The sequence below is a fragment of the Amphiura filiformis genome, chromosome 2 (genome assembly GCF_039555335.1).
Source record: "Amphiura filiformis chromosome 2, Afil_fr2py, whole genome shotgun sequence".
NCBI lineage: Eukaryota > Metazoa > Echinodermata > Ophiuroidea > Amphilepidida > Amphiuridae > Amphiura > Amphiura filiformis.
This window is the reverse complement of record NC_092629.1, coordinates 60,214,849-60,231,926: the sequence shown is the minus strand read 5'-3', so window position 1 is coordinate 60,231,926 and position 17,078 is coordinate 60,214,849. Positions and strand designations below refer to the sequence as shown.

The 17,078-nt window shown below is 36.0% G+C and overlaps 1 protein-coding gene across 1 annotated transcript; it reads right to left on the bottom strand.

Moving 5' to 3' along the window:
• Positions 1 to 5,037: 5,037 nt before the first annotated feature.
• LOC140146484 (zinc finger TRAF-type-containing protein 1-B-like) lies at positions 5,038 to 13,612 on the bottom strand. Its single transcript, XM_072168347.1, is given in 7 exon segments — positions 5,038 to 6,073; positions 6,748 to 6,834; positions 6,837 to 6,917; positions 6,920 to 6,957; positions 10,842 to 11,046; positions 11,049 to 11,076; positions 13,333 to 13,612. Coding segments are annotated over 7 exon segments (1,041 nt in total). The 5' UTR covers positions 13,543 to 13,612; the 3' UTR covers positions 5,038 to 5,681.
• Between the last annotated feature and the right edge of the window lie 3,466 nt (positions 13,613 to 17,078).

Sequence of the window (17,078 nt, the reverse complement as noted above, 5' to 3'; positions counted from 1 at the left end):
AATTGGTATCAAATTTAAATTTTAAAGTACAGAAATGAATTTAACAACATTTATTTATTTTATGGTTAGACTACCTTTTGAAGAGTGCTCAGTCCCACTGAATTAATAAGAGAGATAAAAATCTAATAATTGAAATAAAATAGACTATAATGGAATAATATTAACTATAACATACTACAAAAAAAATAAAAAATTATAAACTGTGAATAATCAGGCATTGTATGATATACAGATATATGTTTGTTTTTGTTCCAAAGTTATGACAATCATTGTCTTATGAACAGACTTTGGGGACTTTAAAATCCTTTAGAATTGTAGCAAATCAAGCCTGATAAAAAGAACTGCTGAAATCAAATGTTTTGGAACCAAAAACGTGCAATACCTACCCTGTATCTACTTACAAATACTGGTACATTGTACATTATACAAATTTATTTATTTTGCAAGAATTTACATATTTATAATGATGTGAGTATGTGACATTTGGGTCCTTTCTACACACATTTTTGATTACATACATGTATATGAATAGATAGATAAATATATTTTCTGATTTTTAGATTTATATAAATAATGTTCTGCTTCAAAAAGTTAGAATCTCTATCTATTACGATTTTAGGCCAAAGAATTAAGATAAATAATTTGTCTCAAATCTACCGTGCCCCATTCATAAAATACTTGTTTTCATTCTCCCTTTTAGGTATTTATTTCATTTGAAGAAAGTAATTAACTGGTCAGGAAAATCATCAAAAAGTTTTTAAAATAATTTACAATTAAATTCTGTATCGGGAAAAATGTATGAAGAAAGGTCTCGTTCTGATTTTAAAAATTCCATTCATGGTAAATACTCCATTAATTTAGACCTCAGGAAATATACCACAAACAAAAACACATATCGCATGACATCCATGAGACTCGAGACAAAGTATTTATTTTCTTTAGCCTTATTGCTATGTTATCCCCTGTTTTCCTTTTCAAAATGCCTTGACTTTAATGTTTATGAACTATATTTTGATCACAGGAAACTAATTGATTCAAATGAAGAAAAATCCAAGTTTAATGTGTAGTCATACCATAAAAACTCGATAGTTGGCATATGTGAAAACATGAAATTGTGCCAAAGTCCGGCGCTCTCTACCAACTGAGCTTGAATGGGGTTGAGACACAAATTTGCAGGTTTACTTGTTCGTATATAACTATGTGTATCGATGATTTGCTCAAAACCCTTTACATTTTTGAGGATGAGGCACTTCATGTTTGCATGTTTTAAAAGTGCTCGATAGTAAGCACATATGCTAACTATTGAGTTTTTACAGCATGATGTTTGGTTTATGTATACATGGATACAGAAATTTAGCCTACTGTGAAGACATAATGATTAGACTTTATTCCATAAGCTTAAGTTTTAGTAGGCTAATGAGTATGCTTAGATGAAGGTAATTCCCTAAGATTCCATGCTGTTTTCTATACACTTTGACACCAAAATATCCTACTGACAGAGCCAACACCTGTCTACACTGTATCTACGACAAGGCACAATGTTATACACTACAATCTATTACACAGGGTGGTCCAAAAAAGAATATATCTGTCATTTTCCAAAGAAATAGTTTCTTAATCTTTTTGAAAATGAACAGACTATATTCTTTCAGAACCTCTATTTCAGAACCTCAAATGTACTTGTGGTTCTCGAACGAGGTGATATAGGAGGTTTTTCTTTTAACATGTTCAGGTTCCAAGAACATGAGGTTTTTCTTGCCTAACAATGATATGTGATGCAATCAAGCAAAATCAGTCTGAACTGAAATCCGGGACTGAAATATTGATTTTGACAAACATAGGAAATATTTCCTTTTGTTTCCTGTTGTTTTGGAAACTCCTTAAATTACTCTCCTATAAGAAACTGGAAATTTTATATGTTGGAGTTCCGAATGATTTTGCTTGATCGCATCACATATGACAACCTACAATGTTTCAATAATTTTTACAATGGTTCTTAATATACACATAAATGCAGCATTTTGTTCTAATAGATTTCTTTAAATATTTCCAGCTTTACAGTGAGTGAGGCAGATGATATACTTTGGTGTAATGTGCTGTGCAAAATAGCATTTTTATGGGAGTGCAGTTCAGAAAGAGTTAAACATACATGTACACTACTAAATTTTCTGTGTTAAACTTGTGCTGATAAATTCAAGGGAATTGACATGTAACTTTATATTCAGATTCTTAAACTGGAATGTACATGCCACAATGTAGCTTAAAAACATACATGTACAGTACTAGTACTTCAAATTCCCCTAGCCCATTGGTGTAATCATTTAGAGGGCGGATTGATATCCCCCTCCCCAAGACTAAATGAAGCTAACAGTAAGTACTGTATACATGTACTAATATGTGTGCATGGAGATGGTCCATATTTTCCCAATTCAGACACTTCAGTTTGCCACTTAACCGATAACGAAACCCTCCCATGGTTCTTCCATGGCATGGCATTGTGATGCATACGTGTCCAAATGCAGAAATAGTGTTTCATTCTTAGAGTGTATGTGTATCACAATTTAAAATTGACATGTATAAGCATTCATTCATTTCCCAAATACAACAGACTGTACTCCTGTATCTCAAGACTTACTATTTACCCATTGCATGGTTCCGACATGTGCGAGGAGAGCCTCGATCTGGCAGCATGAATGAGTGGGAATTGAACCAACATTGCGTAATGTTATGTATAAATTCTTCCTTTCATGTCATGCCAGTTTGAGGCTCTCCTTGCATCATGGCGGAACCGTGCAATAGGCAAATTACAACTCAAAGGATGCTCTTCTCATTCACAAAGGCTCCTTACACAATCATAACATTTTAAAACTGCAAAACTTTTTTTAGACTTGATAGGAGTTGCTTACTGAACTGCATACATTTTGTATGTGCATGGAACAAATTATTTCTGCCAGTGCACGTAGTGAAGTTAGTGACACCAGTTTTTCATTTGCTTTACTCCGCATCCAAACAGCCTATCAATTCCCCCTGGAATGGCATATAATTGTATTAACAACATGATTTGAATGTAGCTGTGAATTTAGCCATCACTGGATTTGGACATCATATTTTTTGATTTGGACATCATATTTTATATACACAGGTGTCTTTATATATTACAGTGTATTATTTAAATATTAATATCTTAAGTATGTATAAGATTACTATACAATGTGTGTGTATTATTATAGTACAACCTAGTCTAAAAATACAGGCTAACAGTTGAATACCCCACCTCCACACACTAGACTGTTATCAAATCTTCATACTAGCTGTTGTTACAACATCTCGACTATGCTCGAGACTTGAACCAAGACTAAGAGTGCATGTGGGATATTCAACAATTAATCCTCCAATGAAGTAAATTGGTACAAAGAACAATATCAGTATAATTCTATTTACAGCTTCTAGAGCTAACCTTCATCAAAGACTTGGATTGGGTAACAATGCAACATTGGTACATTATACACAAACCTCAATCACAAGTTTTAACAAAGGCTATTTCATATTGCACTTTCCTTTAAAGACATTATGTTGTGTTAAAAACTGACCTTGTATTGGCTGGAGTGGAAACCATCTAAAAATGTGGAGGGGATAGGAGGAAGGGGAGAGGGGCCGGGTGACAAGAGGGCAAGAAGTGTGTGTGTTAGGGATGGGGATTGAAGCATACCACATGTAGACACATGAGATATTAGAAAATATAAAAAAATAAACATGTAAGGGATGGCTTCAAAACCCAATCACCTGTGGACCACCAGCGCCCTGGTAGAGACGGCGGTTGAACCGCATTCTATTGTTTCGAACAATAGAGATCAGCAGGCCCAACTGCCGGTTCTACTAGGGTATCACCGGTCCACAGGCTGTTGGGTTTTGAAGCCATCCCTTACATGTTTTATTGTTGTTCATTTCAGGAAATTATCTTCAACTTTTTGCTACTATACAATAAAAAGATAAGAAACAAGACACACAAAATGGTTGAGTTCACAGTGGGAAAAAAGTGGTGTGGGGGAGGGGTAAGGGCAATGCTTTATGCAATGACAATGCTAGAGAGGAAATATCAAAGAAATGTGTATAGATTAGGTCGCATGTCATGAATTGGTCATCTTTTGTGTAACATATTGTTTTATGATAAAAATATCACCAATCTTGATTCACTTCAACACAACTTTTAATGAATACATTTTAGACCATTAAAAGTATACATTTCTGGAAAGCTTATATTACAAGGATGCCAAATCAACAAAGTATAATATCATAATACAGGGTGGGTAAGAAATATACAGGGTGGAACATCAACAAAATTAACATCTTTCGAGTCATGGTAAACCCCATAGTTTCTTTTTCTGAAAGCTATGTAGCTCAAAATAAATATGGATTCAGAAAGACATTGCATGGGCCCTTCCAACAAATTAGGAAGAAAGAGTTTGGTATCCCTTGCGTTAAACATACAGGGTGGTCAAAAATTGAAAAAATAATTTTACAATTTGTATGACATTATCAATCAAAATTTTTTCCTCCATGTCTGGCACTAAAACTAATAGCATAATTGAATTCCTCATCAAATTTCCTTAAAAATATGTGTACTTTTGAATAAGCAGGGTGACTCGGGCAAGAGATAGGCCATTTAGAAATGTCGGAGCATTACGTACACACTTTGTACAGTAACATATAGGGAAAACTGTCTTAATTAGTATTTAATTAGGCAATTAATTAGTTACATCTTTTGTTACAGCTGATCTACTATGAGGTAGATTAACAATCCAGGATGATATATGTGCAATTTGGTGTCCATGCTAGTTGTACTTTTTAAGATACAAAGGTTTGAAGTTTGCCATATTTTCACAATTTTGTGTACAAACCTATGGGGCTCACCCGCCCCGGCTCACCCGCCCCAGCTCCTCCATTGACACATCTTACATAATATTGAAGTATAAATCTCAAAGTAGTTGTCTAATTGACTTGGGGTTTTTGCATTTGACAAAGAACATAATTATCTACAAAATGACACCAAACTTTCTAAAATAGGTATCATACTTTTAGAATAAACCAAACTTGAAGTGGGAAGAAAGCATTTTCATGTTACGGCTCCTCCATTTTTGGGTGACCTATTTGTGACATGCGACCATTAAGATTTTAGTATGTTTCTATAAATCAAAGACTTTATTTGCAAGATTTTTGTTTTTGAGAAAAAAAATTAATGCTCTATATCTGACATCGCAAGAAGTTAATTGTAAGTTTGAATAACTTGCAGCATGATGGAATAAGTAAAAATTTGATATTGTAATTAGTCATAACAGTATGTTAGTAATAACAGTATGTTAGCTACCCTTTTTAAAGCAAGCTACCGTACATGGCATATGTACTACACAGTCAGCCAAAATAATATACATATGGCATGTACAGCTCCTTATTGGTTTGTATCTTGTATAGCAAAGGTAAAATTGGAACAATTTTTTTTTGATGAAATGAGCTTCCCACTCAGTACCATCACACTACACAAACCACACACCTTTTTTACAATTTTAAAATATATTAAACAATTTACATAATTTCCATGCTAATTAAACTAAAAAGAATACTGACAATTGTTCTTTGAACCAAAGAGCACCACCACCAATAACATGAGTCAAAGTGTTTCCAAATCACTTCTGGACTTGAGCCAATATCAGTCTTAGATTGATGGTCTTCCCTGATAGCAGTTTGTTGCATTCAGCAGAGTCAACTAAAGGAAGTGTACTATGGGGGCTCTCAGTGTTGTCATTATTGAACTCCACACGGAAGATTTTCGGGGTTAACTTTGTCGTCGTGAACGGCCCGCTGAGAACTATGAACTGAACTTCCAACGGCGTGGTGAGACGACTCTTCAAGATGAGTTGAAATGTGAGGTGCCGCTCTAACACGTGTGACGGGTTACGCTCGTCATCGTTGACGCGGGCTTTGACCACCCACTGCTGGTTGAGGGCATTGAAGCGACTTGTTTCGTAGTAGAGCTTTGTGATGAAGTCATCGGTACGATAAGGTCGCAACTGTAAATCTGGTTAAAGACAAAAGAAAAGTGAAAATACATCTTGCTTCGTGCCCTAAAATCACAAAATTTAGCCTTCCTGTCTTCTAATTCCCTGATCCATCCAGATTACTACCATATCAGGTACGGCCACTAAAGGGAGGGGGCTATTATAATAAAAGGGGTGAAACAAAAGCACCAAAGTGCCTTTAGGAGGACTATTTGATGTGAGAGTATTTTTGTGTAATATGTTCAGGAATATGTCTGTATATCTTCATAGTTCAATCAGCATCTTTGTATTATTTTTGGATTCTTAACCCCTCTTCCTACCTGAGGTGTGTGATCGGTGGAACCTTGGCACCAAGTACATATTCAGGGCTAGAATTTTCTTGTAAAAGTGCTAGAATCAAACTTGATTCATGCACAAGTTACTTGCAACAATCATTTGATTATCAGCCAAATCTTTGCTGTGTCGTCATAAAAAGTTTATAAAAATCAAGTGTGGTTCATGCAAAATGTTTCCAAGAATCTTTGCGAGAATCAAATTTCAGATTCTTGTCGAAATTCTAGCCCTGATAGTGATACTGTGATGATCATGAAAGAGGTATATCTTGATTCATTTTTAATCTTCTCACCTATGTATAATTCTTCCCTCTCCCATCCCCCTCTCCCCACACCCTCCTGAATTTCGCCAAAATCCTCACCAGTAAAAGTGGTCTTTTCCATTGACAACAGCTTCACAATATTCTGGTATATCTTCATCTTGTCTTCACTCTTCTCGTCCATCGCCAAGATGCTCTCAACACCTCCTTCCCTGGTTGCTCAGGAAGCGTACATACGCCCTCATGGTCTGCTAACTCGTGAAAAGGCCCGCCCACTGGCAGCCGATACGTTCGTACGGGCAGTGGGTTGGTCTATATGAATAACCATTGAATTATATAAATAAATAGGGAGAAAAAGATGAAGAAAAATAATTAGTGATGGGTACTAGTTTTTTCTGAGCATACAGCCATATTTTTGTTTAGATTTTGTTGAAATTTTCACAATTTTGTTTGCTGCCATGGTAACCAAATATGGCTGTCTGCTCACTCATAGTCATTTTTGTTTGTACTGTATGATGTGTTTTTACAGAAAAAACAGCCAAAACAGAAAAATGATGTTTATTAATTTACATAGTATGTTTCCTTTTTTTTTTAAATCTTCATGTTAAGTGATTAAAAGGAAAGAAATTATTGATCAAAGCAATAAGTTCCTTCTTTAAAATCACTATGTAAGTCAGGCAGCATAGAAAGTCTTAATTTTGATTAAATCTGGGCAGGATGGTTGAAAACAACAACGTGCCAAACAATTCAAAATATCCTGCCAGAAAGTAATTTTATTGAATGAATTCCAAAGTAGTGAGTTCCTCGATCTTTTCCAAAACAGGAACTATGTTGTCAATCATCGCACACGGAGCAAGGCTGAGATGCCAGTCACGTACGTATCAGTGCAGCTAGACAGCTCAGGCCAATCTGTTTTTACAAGCAAGCAAGTTATTTTAATTTATTTAGTTTAAAACAGCCCTAATACTAGATATAATGTGCTAGAGAGCTATGTTGTTTTTGTTTTTGAATAAAATTAAAACATTGTGTTCTCTTTTTTTCTTTTCTTTTTTCCCCTTTTTGTCTGTTGAAATCAATGAAATGGGCAGTTTTAGGCTAATGTTAGTGTGAGAGGATTATATAGATGTGATATTAAGTCCAGCCTTTTGTGATAAAAGGGTATTTCAGAAATTCATTACTTTTGCATTTTACTTTCATTTTGTTTTGGTCTTAATCACCCTCAATATACATCACAAAAGATGTTTTTCTATTGAGAAATCAATTCAAAAGTTTGATTGATATAATAAGATGAATGAAATATTTCTTCTAAAGATTTTTGTAAAACTTAAAAAATATCAACTTAAATTTTCTATCTAAATATGATTCATTCCATGTCCACTTAAGTAGTAAAAATTCTCTGAGTCTCATTAAACATTAAATTTTGTTTCTAAAATCATGACTTAACTCTAACATTTCAAGTTTCCTTTAAAAAAATATACAGAATTTTATCTGGCAAAGAAATTTTATGCAATTTCCAGAAGTTTATCTAAAGAAATGATTACGCAAAAAAAAAAGGTTTGATTGTTTTCTAACAGAATTTTATCTGAAGAAAAAAAGAGATCCAATTATAGTTCTAAAAGCTGAAACTGCACCGCTGTCACACCTTTTATGAAAAATTTCCATTTGTCAAGGAACTTGATTGGTTCTCCACAAAACAATGAAATTAATTAACTAAAATTGATTGTCAATCACCACTGGCAACTAATCTCACTTCAGCTCCTTCACTAGCCTTAAATAGTCTCATCTCCATGGCAGATTCACTAACCTCCATTCAACAATGATAGCTCAGAAGTTAACCTCAACATGTGGGGTATGAGTTTTAGTACCCAACACATTCACAGGTCATTCTATGAGTGTACCAGTAAGTTAATGGAGGTATAGAACTGTGTCCTGACAGATGAAAATGATTAAGACATAAGTGCCTACTGTTTTGTTACACTAGCAATTGAGCAAAGGTGATATATTGACCAACACATAAGGAAGTAAAATGATCAGAATGGAATCACAGATACTTTCTTTTACCATAAAAAGGCAGACCATAGAGGAAGTTGATTAATACAGGTTAGTTTAGACTTCCTATACACATGTGCCCTGTTACTTAAGCAATTAACTCGCCTATCTGAAAGAGAAGAACCTAAGGGGACCCCCGACATCTTACACTACAGACAAGCTAACTGCTTAGGTACAAGGCTGTGTGGATAGCGTACACTCACACAAGGCGCAATATAGCACACTTATGTGACACATGACATGCCAGAACTTATTTTATCATGACTTCCTCTGATGCTGCTTTTGATCCAAATGTTTATAACATCCGTTCAAGTTGAGAGATATTATAGCCGCAAGTTCAATATATTGTATATTTTTGCACTATTTATTAAACATTATCTAGTAATTTCTGATAAGATATTGAATTTGTTTATCTTTTCAGAATTGATCAGATAATTGAGTAAATAAATGCAAATAATATGAATATTGATTGTATGGTCTCTTCATTATGTTAATAAAAATGACAAGTAAAAAACTAAAACTAAATATTTTTATTGCAACTTTTGAATTTTTGAAATTCCAAAATATATAATTTGATTAGATTTATTGTAATTTTTTTCCATTTAATAAATTGATTACCGTAACTGTTTCATGTTTCAAGTTTTAAAATTTAATCTCTCACACTTCCATGAACAAAAAATAAGTATAGTATTTAAAACAAAACTACGTTAAGGCTTAGTGTAACCCACAGGTCAATTTGGCCAAGGCCGGAATTGGTTGAAACATAATAAACCGTTTTAAACTCTGATAAAAACTGATAAAAGTTCATTATCATCTTCAAGTGCCAAGAAAAGTTTGAAACAGAACATGTGTTGAGATAAGATACGGTTTAACAACACTGATAACCTAATGTGATAAAGTAAAAGCACACAAATCTAGCATACAGGCTGTTTATAATAGGGCCACAAGCCTCTGTCATAGACAGCCTGGATAGTTTCTGGGCGTGTGAACGGACTGGTTGTAATATGCTGTTGTGAGTAGTGCTTATGGGTTCATCATATAAGAAGATAATCAGATAACGAAAAATGATGAACAATCTGATTGTGAACAAACAATGAAGCAGGTTTAATAGTCTTGTACTCGGAAGCCACAACAATTTATTATTGAACAATAAAATGGGCGAATCTTTCTTGTCTCAGAAAGTATAACCCAATTTTACTGGTCTATGAATATTATTTCATCACTGCTGACTTGATCCAGAAAACTGTTTTGATACGCCTGAAATAACATTTTTGTTAAAATCTAAAGTTGTATATATAACGATTGATTACAAAACTGCAAAAATGAATGCCAACAAAAGGTATACGGTATTCATTTTTTCTTTAATATATTTCAATTTATTTTTGCTCAATTTCAGATAAGACTGGATAATATTTTCTGAATCAAAAAACAAAACAAAAATGTGGAAAAAATTGTTTGTTCATCACAATTGGTTAAAATTGAAACTATAAGCATCAAAATTAAAAAATTAAATATAAAAAATTGGTTATCATTTAAAATTCAAATTATTCCTGGGGCTGCATCCATTTGTTTTATGTATTCAGTTTAAAACATCTTGATGAAATATTAATTTCTACAAATTGGTAAAAAAAAGATATAGTCATTTTGGGAAAATTTTGAATCAAATTAGATTTTAATCTTTTTGACATCAACAATGATACAAACCCATATAGTCTCTACCACATGACACAACAACTAGACAGCACACACATACTCATCTGACCACCAGACCATTGCCTTTGACAGAGGCTAGCTGACCCGTGGAGAAGACATCGGTTAGGTATACTCACCAGGTTTACCAAAAACTCAAACTAGCTGGTCACCAACAATGTCAGATGAGAGCACAATGCTTTATATACTGGCCTGTGTGGAGGGCAAGCAAAGCACAGTGAACATCTGGTACTATGAGTAGATACGCAAGAAAGCAATACAATAGATGTACACCCTAACAAGCCCTACACTAAAACCCCTAGATCCCTACACTAGAAACCTGCCGGTTACCCCTAGGGGGCAGGCTCTAAACACTTAGCCTTAAGCCTAGGTCTACGTGTATCGTAGGTGCGAGTTTATCACACGCGCACCTACGATGCAATAGATCCAGGCATTACCTTTCAACGCATTCACGTCGTTGGTGATGATCCAACGCATGCCGTGGGAGCTTTCGAGGGCAGAACGCACAAGGTGCTGGAAGCTCACTGACTGCCTTCTCTACCGCTAAATTTCGACTGCACAGGTTTTTGCTGATTTCGCATCTGCAGTTTGGGCATGTTGGTTGCTCATCCTTAAGCCTGGCATCTGCCAGGAGATGTAAAACCCAGCACACATCAGATGTCCGTTCGTACACTGAAATAAAATGTGCTGTATGTTAATGTGCAGAACTAATTAAAATTCTGCCTTTTTTAAAACTCAAACATGACCTGTAAATATCAATAAGCAACTGTAATCCTTCCTGTTGACCCAATACATCAAAAATCATTTAAACGCACAGTAACGCACACAACACAATTTTAATTTTGAGTGAAATTTGGTTTGAAAGGTTATCAGGTACATGTATTATTTATACGGCCGTGTGTCCTGAACTCGCCACCCTTAGCGTTACATGACAAATATTATGAATTTTTACACCAACCGGGTTTCTAATTAGATTATCTCGACAATCATCAACCCTAAACTAGGAAAAGTATACATTTTTGGAAAGCTGAAGGCATAAGCAATTCAAATATATACATTTCAACTCATTATACAGGGTGACCTGCAAGTTATACAGGGTGGAATAAAAAAGATTTTGATAAAAATGGGTCACTCAATGCATTGCTTATTACCAACTTACAGTAATAAACTGGAAGTAAACAACATTCATTTGGTTAGAGGATATGGAGGGCCAACTGACTTTGGAAGAAACCAAAATCACAGCTGTTTGGTAATCTAGGAATATAGGGTGTCCCAAAGTATGTTAGATTTTTTTACAATTCAACATATTTTGAACCTAAACATTTCCCCCTAACCCATACAGAAAAAATATGTCCATATTTAGATTCCTCGTCAAATTTCCTTCAGAAAATCTATACTTTGACTATGATAGGATAAGTAATTAAAATTTTACAGTAACTTTTAGATTTTGAAGACATCTGCATTACTTACTACAGTGTTTAATATGACAACGGGTAGTTTTGTATGGAAAAGTTTGTATTTTCTAGACTAAACCAATCATAAATTATTAAAAACAATTAGTAGAATTGTTTAGCTGTAAGGCCATGAGTGTTTTAGATGCTAAATAGAGTCCAAATCCAATTTACAGCCTTTACAGAAGCAGATTACGCACTAAAAATACCAATCCCATAGAGTTTGTGTGTACCACATCCCCCACCACCACATCCCCCACCACCGCCACCCTGCCCATTCTGAATTCTATGAAGCACAGTGTCAGTATTAAAAAGGTTCAAGTATTTCTTTTTACAGGGTTGAAAGTGCATTTTATTTAGCAATAAAATGAGACCACAAGCATGACAATACCTTCTTGCTTGACAGAGATATCATCATTTGTTTTGAGTCGACTTTGCCAAAATGTAACGTCGCCACCTTTTTTTGGTGGCGAGCTCAAGACACACGACCATACAACAATAATGCTACTAAATTGTTTCCTATTGACTGCACACATTTTGATTTTGGGAGCAATTTTTTTTTATTTGAGAAATCCAGCAAAAATGATGCCAACATTCTTCAGAAGATTTTTTTCTCATAAATTGTCAGTTTACATTTTCAGGGGTGTGAGTGACCTCTATTGAAAAAAGAGGAACTTTAATTGTTCAAAAAAAAGAGGAAAAGTGCCACTGAAATATGCTCAAAATGGGCTGAAAATGAAAGAAAAAGCTAAAATTTTGCCTCAAAGAAATTTCCAAAAAAAGAGGAATTCAGCTTAAAAGATGAGATTTCACACCCTGCATTTTAATACAAGCAATATTATTTTACTTGAATCAGAAAATATAAAATATCCTATGAAAAAGCAATCCACAAGTTTTATTGTTCAGATAGTTTGTCAAGTAAGCTTCATGACAGCTGTATTGTGTGTGAGTATCGGCTTTCAATCAATGCATGCAAAACCCAGGCCATTGGCATGGCTCTTACACGTCACAGTACATGTCATGTGACATGTATAAAAGTAAATAAAAAATTTATATTAAAAAAAAATCGGGTTTTTTTCTTTCCTCGAGGCCATGAGCCAAAATACTATAGTGTTGTTTATAATTTATATGTGAGCATTATTGATTTTTCCGGACGCAGCACTGTACACTGACAGCGATCATCTGGGCAAAAGCCGATGTAAACAAAACATTGCGTCATATCACAATGCACCGACCCAGCCCATTTTTTTTGCTCAGCTGACTGACTTGGAATTCAGCAAAACGCCACTGCATATTGTAGCTTCAAAAATCTTTAAATACGGCAACAAATCAGTAAATGTTATGTTCTATTTGTACTTGAATGTTTTCTTTAACTAAGCCTTTCAACGGCAATGCATGAATTTTTCGTAATATTTAATAAGAGCCGAATAAAAATGTACGATAATTTTGTTTTGATTCGCTCGCTGAATGAAAATACCTGAAACACTGTGACCTCAGGTAGATCTAAACACACAGCACAGCAAAGGATTCCGCTCAGCCTCTGTTCCAAATCGTCTTCTTCTCGTTTCTTCTCCGATCCTGTCCTTAGTTTCTTCTTCAAAGGTTCATCACTTTCGATCGCTTGCTTGTCCGTTCTTGGAGGATTTTCCATGGATTCTTGGGTAGACGTCGCAGCCGGTTCAGCCATTTTTGTTGACGTTTTGCTGGACACTGCCCCAAATTTGGTTCCCACGGTGTGACGTTTTAAAAGTGACGTCACAACAGGCCAATCAAAGGTGAAATGCAAAACATGATTGACATGACATGACAGGGGTCTGGGTCTGAAAATGCTTGGACAGACAAATTCACCATCAACTGTCCCAAAATTTTAATCAGTTTGGTAAGTGCATAAATAAATTACCATGAATCCCGGGTTAAACAACAGAGAAATTTAAATTCTATTCAAAACTGGATAGGTTGGAGAACTAAAAAAAATAAGGCTGCAAAAGTCAAAAGACAATTAGGTGGGCCTAAGAGAAAACAAAACAACAAACATAAATAAAACAACTGCAGGGAGCTCAAATTTTTTTTTTAATGGATCTTTGTGTGAATTTTTCCTTTAAAATATCCAATGTTTTTCCAAACCTTTTGTCAATTTGTGCATTTTGTGAAAATAACAAGTTGGGGGAGGGGCAGCAGGTAGTTCAAATTTTAAAACTATAGGCCTATGGATCTTTGTGAATATTTCCTTCAAAAAAGAACTAATTGCAATATTTGTCCTGGAAAAAGCAGACCTTTTGTGAATAAATAAAATAACAAGAAATAAGGGGCTGATTTGATTGGGGCCAGGATTGGGGGCTGCACAAATTTATTTTAAATGCATCTTTGTCAATTTGATATTAAAAAAAGGACTAATTTAAATATTTTTCCTGGAAAAAGCAATCCTTTTGTAATTGTTTTCTTCAAAAAAGCTGGTTTTCAACATTTTTTTGCAGAAAAAAGTGAACTTTTTTCGGATTGGAATTTTGGGCAAGGGGGAAGGATCATTTGGCAGGCTGAGAGGGATGAGGGTAGTAACATTTGATAGGCCGGGGGGGGGGGGGCAAGATATTTTTGGCATGCCAAGATGGGTGGGGGACACTTTTTTAGGAGGACATACATACAGCCCCTATAGGGGAAAACTGCCGGGTCACACAGGAAAAAGATATTTGTGAATTAAATAAGTATATTAAAATTATTTCAAAATATTTTTAATGAGGAAATTTCCTTTGGTGATGAGACCATGCCCCAGGCCATCCCCTTTATTTAGTCTTGTTTCAAAATTATCAATCATTCAAATAATTTTAATGATCCTACTGCTTTAGTGCTTGAATTGATATCCAATTCTACCCTTCTGAAGTTTACAAAATTCCGGTGAATTGAACTTGACCTCGCCACAACCATGATCCCTAATTTATTCATGAATAAATAAACCATGTGAATATTTTATTTAAATTAGACATTTGAAGCCCCTCCCATTAATCCCTGGGGCTGTGGCTGGTTCCGTCGACAACAGCCGGTCAGCTCAACAACTGCTGCACGGCATCCTACCCAATCAGATAGCTCTGGCTCATGGATGAGTTCAATGACCCGTTTAAAATTACTGTAGTATTTGCAGTCAAGCGACCTTTTTGGGGGATTGGCAACATGCAAAGTAGCTTTCAGTCATAGGGCCAATGTGTATTTTGGGACCGTTCACAAACACTTGTTATAGGGGGGCCCTGATGCAAAAAAATGTCATCGCGAAAAATTTTCGGGGCCCCCCTTTTAAGATCTCAAAAATTTCAGGCCCCCCCCCCATTTTGACAAGAAAATTATGGGTCAACGCCAAAGAAAAGCACAGAAACTCAATTTTCCCAGGAAAATTTCTGGTCATTTTATTTCAGCACCTCCCCCCTTAGGAGGGTCAACAATTTTCAGGGCCCCCCTTTTTGTATCAGGCCCCCTAACAAGTGTTTGTGAACAGTCCCTTGTGTGTTTTAGGTTGCGGCATGGGTAGGGAACTTCCAACTTGGGGAGGACCCTGGAGGAGGGAAGTCTGAGACATTGGGTGGCAGATGGGCGTGTGCATTGTTTGGTAAATTTTGGGATGATAGGTGCCTCCATGTCAATGACGAAGCATATATAAGCAGTGGCGGCAGTATGGGAGCATTTATCCCCCCCCTCCACCCATATTTTCTTGCCCCTCCCCCCCACACACACACCCCCACACACTTTTAAGCCAAAAAAACAAAATTACAAAAATGTTCACTTTCTTGTGCTAATTTGGTGCAAAAATTGTTGATTTGCCCCTCCCCCCCCGAACAAAATTCCTGGCACCGCCACTGCTTACAGGTGCCTTGGTTGGGGGAGGGCCTGGGGTTGTTTGAAGGGTGGTTGGGATGATGACCATGACAGACAGTGCATTGTTCTTACGTTTGGTAGATTCTTGGAGGACAAATGTGTTAGGTGGCAAAGTTGAAGCGGGTAAGTGTCAGGTGGGTTATACCTAGTGCCTATGCCACCTCCCGTCACAGATTCTAGGGTATCCGGGGAGATGCCGGAATTTTGAATGACATGTAGATGTTTGCCTTGGGAGAAATCCTGGAATGTGGATATTCAGTTCAGGGGATCATGGGATTGTGCATTGTGGGGTGTGTATGTGTATGTGGCAGGGAGGGATTGGGATGTGTGCTTAGTCCGGGGTGGGGTGGGGGAGTTCTGGATGGGGAGAGGTGCAGGTGGATGTGTGATTAGTGGAATGGAGTGAGAAACAGACTGTGCAGAGTTGTGTGACAAGGTGACTTTGTTGATGTGGAATGTGCATTATCATTGTCGCACATCTGAACCTTACAAACACACCATTCCTATTGAACCTTTCAAAATTCTGTCTCAGGATCGGTGCACTGAGAAGGGATTTTTTTGGATTTCATAAATTGGGAACAGCCCATTAGTCTGATGGGTCATTAGTCTGAAAAGGGTTCAAGCTAGGGCAGTTTATATGTCATGGTTACAGATTAGGGTTAGGGTTAGGGCCTGTTAGGATTAGAGTCATGGTTATGTTAAGCCTTGACGGGTTAGTATTAGGGCTTAGTGTGAAGGTTGGGGTTTATAACATACCAGTTATTGGGTTTTTGGACTAACGACCCTTCAGACTGTTGACCAGTAAAATCTAGTTCTAAACCAAATAATGTACTTATGACAAGTGAATTTTTACAAAAAAAGTTTTATTGATTGCCAGAAGTGGCATTGACAGATTACAGAAAAGAAAAGGATAAGAGAAAAAAAAGAATAAGAAATTAGAATGTTTTTTGATGAATTACCAGTAATACATTGAATGCAAATTGAAAAGAAGCAAACAAACATTGGGTGGATTCCAGTTGATATCCATACACCCCCTATGGAAGACATCACCTTCACCTTTCACACAGGGAGTGTTCATTTCAAATGGGGTTGCCTAAATGGGTGATTCCATTTAAAATACTCCCCCTGTGTGGGAGATTTTAAGGTCATGTCTTCCATAGGGAGTGAACGGATTTCAACTGGAATCCCCCAATCACATGGTAAGCCACTAATCATGCCCTAGATTAGGGCCTCATGCCCACCACAGAACTAAATTCTTCAAGTTCACATGATATATATTTATACAAAATGCATGACATCTCTGACCCTAGATGAATTACACACCATATTTTGTATATCGTCAACACAGACACAGACTTTCAT